Below are 12,258 nucleotides of genomic sequence, written 5' to 3'. Positions count from 1 at the left end.
TGTTATTTGCAGTGGTATGCTGGGGTGGCATCAGGGCTAGGGAGGCCAACTGACTGAACAAGCTATTCACAAAGGCAAAAAAATCTGTTGGACTGGAAGTGGACCGTCTGAAACCTGTAGCAGGAAAGGGTAGTGGATAAGTTAAGGACAACCCTGAACAGTCCCTCTCACCCACTCCATGATGACCTGTGAATGAAACTACCTCAATTAGTCGCAGATTGAGTCAACCAAATGCAAGGCTGAGTGCTTTAGGTGGTCTTTTGTACTTTTCTACAGTGTCAGGAATGTGGGAATAGGTAATTTTACCTCCTGACCTTAGTCTGAAATTGCTTGCCCTACACACAGGAGACCTCCTGGCACAAGGGATGCAACTGTCATTATAAATCATCATGAATCACAAAGTTTTAAGACAGACATGTTTATTAAGCGCTCAATGTCACAGGATACCAGCCCCTGAAAGAAAGCAAAAAATATATAATTAGTGTTGAGAACACAGGAAAACTCCAGCACATTAAGTAATTAAGGAATCAGCCTTACCATTTGGAGTTCAGTTTTGTTTAGCTTGTAGATTCTCCCACAGTAGAATTATGGGATGTCATTGACTTTAAACTGAGAAAACCAGGGTATAGATTGTGGAGGGAGAAAGCTTGATCGTGGGTATGCTTGAGACTGGAATGCAGACTGGTAGCCAGCATGAGACCCACGTTTCCAGGCATCCAGAAATTTGCCAGCATTGTTTTTGTGCCCCATGTCATGATGTGCATCAAATCTCACTTCGAGATTGGAGAGCACATCATAAGGATAGTAAAGGTAATATGGGAAGTATGGATAAGGATATTGGGGAAGATTCATTTCAGGTGAGGGCTGTGTGGTTGGCGTTGCGGTTGTGGCTGGTGGCACAGTGGTCCTGAAGTCCCGATGCGGACTAGGCAGTGGATAGGAAGGGTAATATGGGAAGTATGGATAAGGATATTGGGGAGGATTCATTTCAGGGGAGGGCTGTGTGGTTGGCGTCGCAGTTGTAGTGGTTGTGGCTGGTGGCACAGTGGTCCTGAAGTCCCGATGTGGCCTAGCCAATGGATAGGAAGGGTAATATGGGAAGTATGGATAAGGATATTGTGGCGGATTCATTTCAGGGGAGGGCTGTGTGGTTGGCGTCGCGGTTGTGGTTGTGGCTGGTGGCACAGTGGTCCTGAAGTCCCGATGCGGTCTAGGCAATGGATACGAAGGGTAATATGGGAAGTATGGATAAGGATATTGGGGAGGATTCATTTCAGGGGAGGGCTGTGTGGTTGGCGTTGCAGTTGTGGTGGTTGTGGCTGGTGGCACAGTGGTCCTGAAGTCCTGATGCGGCATAGGCAATGGATACGAAGGGTAATATGGGAAGTATGGATAAGGATATTGGGGAGGATTCATTTCTGGGGAGGGGTGTGTGGTTGGCATTGCGGTTGTTGTGGCTGGTAGCACAGTGGTCCTGAAGTCCCGATGCGGCCTAGGCAGTGGATACGAAGGGTAATATGGGAAGTATGGATAAGGATATTGGGGAGGATTCATTTCAGGGGAGGGCTGTGTGGTTGGAGTCACAGTTGTGGTGGGCTGAGCAGTAGTTGTGGCAGCAGCATTAGGACTTTCTAACATGGGGCAGGCAAATTTAACTGGAGTTTTTAGCCAACTCATTGGCAACACATAGAAGCCATTCTGCAACAGGAATAACCAAGCAAGTTAGCATATGTTTATCATGTAGTTCAACATTTATAGTTGCTTTGACTTTACAGTAAAAGACTTTTCCTGAGAAATCCAGAGAGTTTACAATGTATTTAATTCAACATGATAAATCATAAAAATGCCTCAGGATTTACTTTAATTTGTGACGTTTGAACAATATTGCGTTTCTTTGACCACTTCCAATAAATAAATGGAACATTAAACTGATACTGGATTCACAGTTTTGAGTACTAAAACAGCATCTTCTTAATGAGCCACCCTTTTGACACCATGCAAATTTTACCTGGGAAAGACAGCTGAAGAGACCTACCTCTTGTAGCACACGGCAGCCATTATAAGGAACCACCAAAATGAGTCCTAGGGCATTCTGCTGCATTGAATAGCCACAAGTCTTGGGGACCTGGATCAGAGGAAGGGTGTGTGCATTACCTAAAAGAGGTGGAGGGGAAAATGCCATTATTGAAGAGAAATGTCAGGCACATTTAAAATGTTATCTTCAGACAATCTTGGCCTTGTTATGATGCCTGTGTCTAGCTGTAAGTGAGCAGCTCCAGGTCCCATGACTTTCAGCTTCATCTTGGTTAAGCCACAAAGCAGTGTCGGTTTTAAGCGCCTCCATGCTGCTTCATCTGCTACAGCAGTCTCCAGCTGCAAGGTCTGCCCCAACATCATCTCTTTAGAAGTGAAGAAGTTAAGATGAAACATTTAAACTGGGAGCATCTTTAGTTGTTCAGTGTTGTGTTGCATTGTATTTGCATGCAGTGCATCAAATTAATAGATAACTTCATAGCAAAACCATACCTGGGCCATCTGATTGAATTGAGTCAACATGCACCAGTCCATTGTCATCTGTAGCAGCAGAAGAGGAAGACCCTGACTGAGACCCAAGTTCCTTCCCATTAAAGATGACGTGTCCATTCTTTATGCCCATTACTGCAGGTTCACTCACAATCTTGTCCTGCTGAACTTTTTTAGTCATCCTTTGCAAGTTAAAACAAGATAAACCTGGGGCCAAAGACAACAGCAGCAATATGACTGCCACTGAATGCTGGGATTTGCAGCACCTTTCATCTTGACCTGCCATTCTGGAGATATGTGGGCAGAGCAGACAGAAAGCACTACACTAAGAAGCAGGTGACCTGGAGTAGAGCTTTTTAAACTGAGCAGGTTATGGATGCCAAGTAATCAGCCAATCAGAATGGACTTCAGTTACAGTCGCACCTGTGTTAATTAAGTCATGGAGCGCTGCCAACTTAGACTTGTTTCGTTTTGTACATTTAAAATGTGCAGGACTTATTTATTTCATACACTACTGAACTTTATTGGTCAGAAGACAACAGTGAAATTAAATAACATAGACGGTAAGTCATAAACGAATATTAAAAATGAAACAACTAAGTCTAAGTTGTCAGCTCTCCTTTAGGGGACTTAATTAACACAGGTGCGACTGTAGCTGAAGTCCATTCTGATTGGCTGATTACCTGGCATCCATAACCTGCTCAGTTTAAAAAGCTCTACTCCAGGTCACCTGCTTCTTAGTGCAGTGCTTTCTGTCTGCTCTGCCCACATATCTCCAGAATGGCAGGTCAAGATGAAAGGTGCTGCAAATCCCAGCATTCAGTGGCAGTCATATTGCTGCTGTTGTCTTTGGCCCCAGGTTTATCTTGTTTTAACTTGCAAAGGATGACTAAAAAAGTTCAGCAGGACAAGATTGTGAGTGAACCTGCAGTAATGGGCATAAAGAATGGACACGTCATCTTTAATGGGGAGAAACTTGGGTCTCAGTCAGGGTCTTCCTCTTCTGCTGCTACAGATGACAATGGACTGGTGCATGTTGACTCAATTCAATCAGATGGCCCAGGTATGGTTTTGCTATGAAGTTATCTATTAACTTGATGCACTGCATGCAAATACAATACAATGCAACACAACACTGAACAACTAAAGATGCTCCCAGTTTAAATGTTTCATCTTAACTTCTTCACTTCTAAAGAGATGATGTTGGGGCAGACCTTGCAGCTGGAGACTGCTGTAGCAGATGAAGCAGCATGGAGGCGCTTAAAACCGACACTGCTTTGTGGCTTAACCAAGATGAAGCTGAAAGTCATGGGACCTGGAGCTGCTCACTTACAGCTAGACACAGGCATCATAACAAGGCCAAGATTGTCTGAAGATAACATTTTAAATGTGCCTGACATTTCTCTTCAATAATGGCATTTTCCCCTCCACCTCTTTTAGGTAATGCACACACCCTTCCTCTGATCCAGGTCCCCAAGACTTGTGGCTATTCAATGCAGCAGAATGCCCTAGGACTCATTTTGGTGGTTCCTTATAATGGCTGCCGTGTGCTACAAAAGGTAGGTCTCTTCAGCTGTCTTACCCAGCTAAAATTTATATGGTGTCAAAAGGGTGGCTCATTAAGAAGATGCTGTTTTAGTACTCAAAACTGTGAATCCAGTATCAGTTTAATGTTCCATTTATTGGAAGTGGTCAAAGAAACGCAATATTGTTCAAACGTCACAGATTAAAGTAAATCCTGAGGCATTTTTATGATTTATCATGTTGAATTAAATACATTGTAAACTCTCTGGATTTCTCAGGAAAAGTCTTTTACTGTAAAGTCAAAGCAACTATAAATGTTGAACTACATGATAAACATATGCTAACTTTCTTGGTTATTCCTGTTGCAGAATGGCTTCTATGTGTTGCCAATGAGTTGGCTAAAAACTCCAGTTAAATTTGCCTGCCCCATGTTAGAAAGTCCTAATGCTGCTGCCACAACTACTGCTCAGCCCACCACAACTGTGACTCCAACCACACAGCCCTCCCCTGAAATGAATCCTCCCCAATATCCTTATCCATACTTCCCATATTACCCTTCGTATCCACTGCCTAGGCCGCATCGGGACTTCAGGACCACTGTGCCACCAGCCACAACCACAACTGCGACTCCAACCACACAGCCCTCCCCTGAAATGAATCCTCCCCAATATCCTTATCCATACTTCCCATATTACCCTTCCTATCCACTGCCTAGGCCGCATTGGGACTTCAGGACCACTGTGCCACCAGCCACAACCACCACAACTGCGACTCCAACCACACAGCCCTTCCCTGAAATGAATCCTCCCCAATATCCTTATCCATACTTCCCATATTACCCTTCGTATCCATTGCCTAGGCCGCATCGGCACTTCAGGACCACTGTGCCACCAGCCACAACCACTACAACCGCAACGCCAACCACACAGCCCTCCCCTGAAATGAATCCTCCCCAATATCCTTATCCATACTTTCCATATTACCCTTCCTATCCACTGCCTAGGCCGCATCGGGACTTCAGGACCACTGTGCCACCAGCCACAACCACTACAACCGCGACTCCAACCACACAGCCCTCCCATGAAATGAATCCTCCCCAATATCCTTATCCATACTTCCCATATTACCCTTCGTATCCATTGCCTAGGCCGCATCGGGAATTCAGGACCACTGTGCCACCAACCACAACTGCGACGCCAACCACACAGCCCTCCCCTGAAATTAATCCTCCCCAATATCCTTATCCATACTTCCCATATTACCCTTCCTATCCACTGCCTAGGCCGCATCGGGACTTCAAGACCACTGTGCCACCATCTACAACCACCACAACTGCAACACCAACCATACGGCCCTCCCCTGAAATGAATCCCCTCCAACAGTCTTATCCTTACTTCCCATATTACCTTTACTATCCCTACGATGTGCTCTCAAGTCTCCAAGTGACAACCACTTTACCTCAATTTCCTACAGCTTGCACAAAACTCACTCAAGCAAGTCTTACTTCTGGTCCTGCCATAGCATGTTCCAATACAGCAATACCCAGCAGTAGCACCTACTCAAGCCCAACGAGCCAGTTTCTTCCTGATGACTGGTACTCCTTTAGCCCATACATGGGGCACAGAAACAATGCTGGCACATCTCTGGATGCCTGGAAACATGGGTCTCGTGCTGGCTACCAGTCTGCATTCCAGTCTCAAGCATACCCACAATCAAGCTTTCTCCCTCCACAATCAATACCCTGGTTTTCTCCGTTTAAAGGCAATGGCATCCCATAATTCTACTGTGGGAGAATCTACAAGCTAAACAAAAGTTAACTCCAAATGGTAAGGCTGATTCCTTAATTACTTAATGTGATGGAGTTTTCCTTTGTTCTCAACACTGATTATATATTTTTTGCTTTCTTTCAGGGGCTGGTATCCTGTGACATTAAGCGCTTAATAAACATGTCTGTCTTAAAACTTTTATGTGATTATGATCATTTGTAATGAAAGTTGCATTCCTTGTGCCAGGAGGTCTCCTGTGTGTAGGGCAAGTAACTTCACACTAAGGTCAGGAGGTAAAATTACTTAATCCAGCATTCCTGGTCCTTGGCTGCAGAAAAGCACAAAAGACCACCTAAAGCACTTAGCCTTGCATTTGGTTGACTCAATCTGACTAATTGAGGTAGTTTCATTCACAGGTCATCATGGAGTGGGTGAGAGGGACTGTTCAGGGTTGTCCTTAACTTGTCCACTACCCTTTCCTGCTACAGGTTTCAGACAGTCCACTTCCAGTCCAACAGATTTTTTGCCTTTGTGAATAGCTTGTTCAGTCAGTTGGCCTCCCTAGCCCTGATGCCACCCCAGCATACCACTGCAAATAACAGCACACCTGCTACTACAGTCTAATACAATTGGCCTCTTGCATAATTTTAAGAAACTACAGGGACCATCTTGTGTCTTGACATGTCTAGCTACTGGGATTCATCACAGGCAAATTGGCTGTTTTGGAATGGTTCCCAAAAACTACATCTGGTTTCAGATGGCCCTCAACCTACACCCTGGTTAGGACAACCAAGCTGGTGCTATAAACACCAGATGGCACTGTTAATACCAGGTTTTTCATTGGTTAGATGCCATAAAAACTGTAGAAGAGCAATTGAGAAACAGAACTTTGGCATTATTGGCAAAAATCAAATTAAGTCCTCAGTTTCAATGGAACTGTTTTAGTGTACTCTCAAAATTTGGGAATAGTTCAGAGTGACCAGTCACAATGACAATATTCATGAACTTTATACAAATATTTCCATGTGTGGACAAATGATTGGTTGTTTTATAACTCTAGATTCTCTAGGGGCTTTGAACATTTCTCAATGTAAAATAGCTGAAAAATTGGTTTTCCTCATCTGTAACACATAATGAATGAACTAGGAGAAATCTGTGTCCACATGGGATAAGACCATAAATTATCAATTTATGGCCATAATTTTGGGGCCCTCAGGTGGCAGGGAGAGTAGAAGACTGTCCTCTGGGCTGATAATTGAAAATGTCAAGTTTTTGGAAGCCATTAATGCCATTTTCCATCATGTTGAAGAGATCGGTCATCAAGTTGTTCTCACCCTACAGTTATAAATTCAGGATCAGTGGGGGTGCATCAATGAACACAGCATGGATAGCCTCAAAGCACCATTAACACTGATCATACTTGTTTCTTTGCAAAATGTTATTTCAGCAACACAATGCCAAACCAAATTCTCAACATACAATAGTATAGCTTTGTGGTGTAGTAAGTACTAAATGGACCTGTCTGCAGTCCAGTCACCCACTAAAAACAATTGGCACAAGGAATTACAAGTGAGGCTACAAGCTGTTATACATCTATAACAAGCAAGTAAATGAAATCGTGCCATTACAATTAAACTCTAAAAAAAATGTCTTTAGGTTCTAAACTGTGGTTCTAACAGTGCTAAAAATGCCCATGACCTTTTACAAATTTCACGAAATGTGTTGCAGTCATCAATTTCCAAATTTCAGTTCCACATTTAATGTCCTCTTGGTGCCATTGACAACTGATTTGCAAATGGCTGGATACTTAAAACAATTTTCCACAGTATCACACTTCTGGAAATTGGGTGTGTAACAAAACCTTTAGCAAAGGCATTTAAACAAAAGCAGTGTAGTGATCAGTTTCATATTAAAGAGTGAAAAAACTGAATAATCTCAAATAAACATCCTAACTTTGGACAGTTAAACTCAATTCAAAAACAAACACCAATTTATTGATGAACCTTTATTTAACTCAAGAGTGAAAGATGGTTTTCTGCCATAAATGGATATTCAAAAGTGGACTTGTGCAGGAGAATGATCATGAAAGTAATATTGCATTGAGTCTGGTTGTACTTGTTCATACATTTCTGGCATTTGGATGGGATATTGTGGAAAGTGAGGGAAAAAATTATATGGAAGACTGCGATAATAATAAGGACTATAATGTGGAAATGGCAGCGACCAATGTTCAGTCAGGTTTGTTTGAGTTAATGTGGGTTCGGCACTTTCTGGAAAGGGCCCTGGGAACGCCCAGTTGATGGGAACATACAAAGATGGGTTGAAAGGCAAAGGATACATTGGGTGAGGACCTGCAGCTGCTGTACTCAGACTTGCGGTAGTTGACATAGTGGATGCAGCAGTTGTGGTCGGCACAGTAGTTGTGGGTGGAAGAGGGGGAGGAAAGAAAGGATAATAGGAATAAAATGGAAAGAAAAAGGGGTACTGTTGAAATGTCGGCATGTCCAGTTTTGCTGTGGTCGTTGCTTCTGTTGAAGGTTCTGGTACAACTACTGAACCTGGGTTGCCAGGTGTCTGAGATACAGTTGTGGGATTAGGACTTGCAGCAGAGTGAGGGCACCACAGCGAGACTGGGATTCCCTGCCAACGCATTGGTAGCACATGACCTCCACCCTTGGGAGAAGCAAACAAAATCAGACATTAATGTCACCCAAGCCAGTTAGATGGTTTCCCAAACTTAGTCCTCAAGGCCAACTGTTCTTTTCCAGCCATCCTTGAGACTTTTGGCCAGGCTTGAGAACTATTGAGTTGGATTACACTATATGATTACTACACACTTAAGCCCCACTGTCCAAAAACAAATTACACAGGCCATGGTTCATCTTCATTTCCACCCCCCTCAGAAAAAACAAACAAACATTTAAAAAAAAAAGAAGCTAAAACCATCTAATGTTTGGTCTTTTGCCTTTGAGAATCTTTCATAACATTGTCAGACTCAAACATGCAGGGTTACAAAGCGGCACACATTACAATTTATTTTCAGAAATGCAATTACCTCTTGAGCCACATTGCAGCCATCATAGGGAACCATCATGACAAGTGCAAGGGGGTCGCTCTGCATGCTGTAGCCACAGGCGGAAGGGACCTGGGACAGAGGCATTGGTGGTGCACTGTCTGCAGAGGGGTTGGGTGGTTTTATTTGTGTAGTCTGACTATGCAAACACTGTTAAAAATACTTATTTAGGAATGGCATGGCCTATGAACTGGGATCTTTACCTTGTTCCAGTGAGAACTGAGAAGCTCCGGGTCCCACTGCTCTGAACAACATCTGAGCATCACTGCACTGCAGGGAAGATGCTAGGCGCTTCCATGCTGCTTCTCTGGAACTGGTATCATGCGTTTGCCCCTGTGACCACTCTAACAGGGAGTATTTTATTAAAACTCAGGGAACTACTGACTGATAACAGGCTGTTTTGGAACATACCGTAAACACACAAGTTGATTTTTAAATGCTGTGTTATAAGCAACACCTGCAATTGACAGACTTTTGACTTCTACCTGTGAAGTCCGCTTGGTAATTTGAACCATCCTCCACAAAAGCCCGTGAAGACGTTTTCCTGGCCCAGTCAACAACTTGCGACTTAAAGCCGGACCCCTTCTCAAAAACTCTTCCAAACACTACGATTCCCTCCTGGATGCCCGTCGCTTTGGCCGCAGTGACTTCCTTCCGTCCTGCTCGTCTCTCAGTTTTCCTCAGTCGGTAACTGTCCACCGTCTGCACGCAATAACATGCCAGAAAAAGAGCTGCAGCCAAGTACGCAGAACAACACTTCTTCTTTTCTTTATGCATCGTTTTGATGTGCATGCCTACAGGTTTGTCAAGAGCTGGGAGTCGCTCTTATTGCTGCAACGTTTCCGGTGAACCGGACAACATCCACATCTCCTGTAGGTGGGCTAATAGATTCTCCTCCAATCACCTAAGATTAATTACACCTGGTTTACGTCAAGGTTGCCGTGCGGCCACGAGGCATTGTGGGAATAAGGGATGGGGTTATAATAAAAAAATGTTTACATCAAAGTTTATTTTATAAATTAACCGAGTCACTATAATCAGGTAAAAAATTTACCCATTACTCAACTGTCCCAAATCGTCAGCGTATTAGAGGCTCGAGCCTGAAGAAGAAAAAACGCTAAACCACTCTGCCATCTTTTGGAGAACTTGTGTCTAAACATGCTGATAAAAAGGTCTAAAAAGAGTTTGAACTGCACAGTGTCTTACAAAGTCTTACTTAATTACAATGTATACACTACATTTTCGGTGTTATTATCCCCTTTAAGTCCAGGACATATCTCCACTATTTACAAATCGATTACTTGATAGGGTTTAAAATTTCACATTTGAGCTATGATGAAGACATGGTGATGTCACCCAAAGTCCAAAAATATCTACTAAATAGACTTTACGAATATGTTATTATATATGAATTGCTGTTTCTGAGATCAGGAAAATAGACCTGATATTTCATCTCCAAGGATACCGACAACACCAGCGGGAGGGAAGCGCTGATGCATATTTGATTGCTGCCGAGGTGAGGTGAACAACTCTATTTGCAGTATACGATTGCTATATATGTATATAGATTTGGATTTTTATATGCTTTTGAAATGTATATATGGTATTTTCATGATATTAAATCCAACTCAAAGAAAATATTCATACATTTAGTTGTATATCTTTGCTTTATGTTTTTGGTCCTGGCTCTGTCTTTGTTTTGTTTTTTCTCTATATGATAACTGAGCCTATAATTTGGAAACATATTGCCGCTGCTTCTGCAGTGTATATAGTAAGTAAGCTCTGTGTTATAGAGACGAAATGTCTTGTTTTTTTAAATCTCTATATAGGATTGATCCAATTAAGAAGACAGACAGCTTTCCCAAGCAGGGAACTCGGTGCAGAGACAAGGATGATGGACAGCTTTTCCAGTGAGTCTGCTCCAAGCACAATTAAAACGAAATCCTCAAAGAAATAGCATTATGACTTCATTCATTTATGTACTGTAAAGCAGAATCATAAAGCAGCTATTGTCTCTGGGCCAGTGCTTACTTCCCTCAGACTTAATATAATGCCATGGCAACTTTTTTTTTGTAATTAGATGCCACTGCTGCTACATTAGAAGCTCAGCCACTGTGTGTCCTCGATGACCATGTAAGACAAATCATAGACACGGATCCAGTGAGAAAAAAAAAAAATCTGTTTTACTTTTTACCCCATTTTTATTATTTACAAAATATTAATTTGTTTGGTATATTTATTTGTGTTTTGTAAGAAGACACAATATTGCTGTCCAAAGTTTGTCGATGACCCACCCACCTATTGTGTTGGAGCTGCAGGAGTTCTGAGGTACAACCGAGCCTCTCACAGTCAGAGGTTAAACTTAACAACCATTCCTCCAGAGGTATTAGCAGGATCGAATTTCTATTTGTGTTAAGAAGCTCTTGTATAGAAACTTCGCTACATGATGCTAATTTGGCTACACTTTTGCCTAGTCCCTGTCTTTGACAGAGTTCCCAGTGAAATGTGAATACTGTGGGGAGCAGGCCAGTCCTTCGCTCGATCTGAGATGGCTACAGCAGCCTGAGGTGATGGAGACAATAAATATACAAAACCAAATTCCCCAAATCTATCTAACACACTGTTGGCCATCATTGGATTCTCTTTTGTGTCTGTTTTAGACGGCTCCCCTCTTCTGCTGTACCCAGTGGCAGCAGCTGTGTGAGATGCTGGTAGAGCAGAGATGTTTGTTGGAGGGAAAAAATGACCTGAGGAATGAAACTTCAACATCACAAGAAAACAAGCCGGCTTCAGACATGGGGGATCTGATTATCCGGGACAGAGGGATGGAGGAGTACAATAAGTTTGTCTTGGACTTACCAAGTGGACTTGGGTAGGGATTTGCACTTTACAATGGCACATAGACCAACAAAAAGTTATCAATATAACCGCATAGTCTTAGGAACAATGTAACTTGTGTGTTTTCATAGAATATTACCAGAACTGAAATCACATGGAGATTACTCAAATCAGCTTCCTGTGACAGAAACCTGTGAGTAATTGCTCAGTGTAAGATACAGTCTGACAGCTTCAATTCACATTTAGACAAAATCCGATAGCATAGAGTATTGCAAAATGTATGTAACCTTTGCAATTCTAAAAATTTTTTCTCAGATTAATACAGTTTGTTCTGTGCTATTGTTCAGGTGCCCCAATATCCAAGGTCCTAAGCTTCCGGCTGTCTTGTGCTCCACAAAAGGGATGCTGCACAGTTTATAGTGGTTCCACCACTGACAAGGGCTTGCAAACTGATGCTGAAGAGGAACAAGTGTTGGTCCCTTTTTGTGAACACAGTCCACTTAAGTTTGGGATATGTCATCATCAGGTATCCAT

The 12,258-nt window shown here is 42.7% G+C and overlaps 1 protein-coding gene and 1 long non-coding RNA gene across 2 annotated transcripts; one reads left to right on the top strand and one right to left on the bottom strand.

The window, feature by feature from the left end:
* Window positions 1-7,024: 7,024 nt before the first annotated feature.
* LOC137098381 (uncharacterized) lies at window positions 7,025-9,854 on the bottom strand. The gene is made up of 4 exons (XM_067474586.1): window positions 9,372-9,854; window positions 9,090-9,230; window positions 8,869-8,987; window positions 7,025-8,486 (listed from the first exon to the last, which is right to left on the bottom strand). Exons 1-4 carry the CDS (start codon window positions 9,676-9,678, stop codon window positions 7,866-7,868), a joined length of 1,188 nt encoding a protein of 395 aa, XP_067330687.1. The 5' UTR covers window positions 9,679-9,854; the 3' UTR covers window positions 7,025-7,865.
* An 867-nt stretch (window positions 9,855-10,721) lies between these two features.
* On the top strand, window positions 10,722-11,782 carry LOC137140525 (uncharacterized). Its single transcript, XR_010916454.1, has 3 exons — window positions 10,722-10,796; window positions 10,967-11,453; window positions 11,547-11,782. It is a non-coding gene; the product is annotated as an uncharacterized lncRNA (long non-coding RNA).
* The last annotated feature ends 476 nt before the right edge of the window (window positions 11,783-12,258 follow it).

The sequence above is a fragment of the Channa argus genome, chromosome 14, assembly GCF_033026475.1.
Source record: "Channa argus isolate prfri chromosome 14, Channa argus male v1.0, whole genome shotgun sequence".
Taxonomy (NCBI): Eukaryota; Metazoa; Chordata; class Actinopteri; order Anabantiformes; family Channidae; genus Channa; species Channa argus.
The sequence above is the reverse complement of the archived record's forward strand: the minus strand, read 5'-3'. Positions and strand labels throughout refer to the sequence as shown.

Excerpts from the sequence above, each read along its gene's own strand:
- LOC137098381 (XM_067474586.1), bottom strand. The coding sequence starts at position 9,678 with ATGCACATCAAAACGATGCATAAAGAAAAGAAGAAGTGTTGTTCTGCG. Across the intron at positions 9,231-9,371 it reads TTACCAAGCGGACTTCACAG|AGTGGTCACAGGGGCAAACG; the intron begins GTAGAAGTCAAA and ends ACTCCCTGTTAG. Across the intron at positions 8,988-9,089 it reads TCAGTTCTCACTGGAACAAG|ACAGTGCACCACCAATGCCT; the intron begins GTAAAGATCCCA and ends ACCCCTCTGCAG.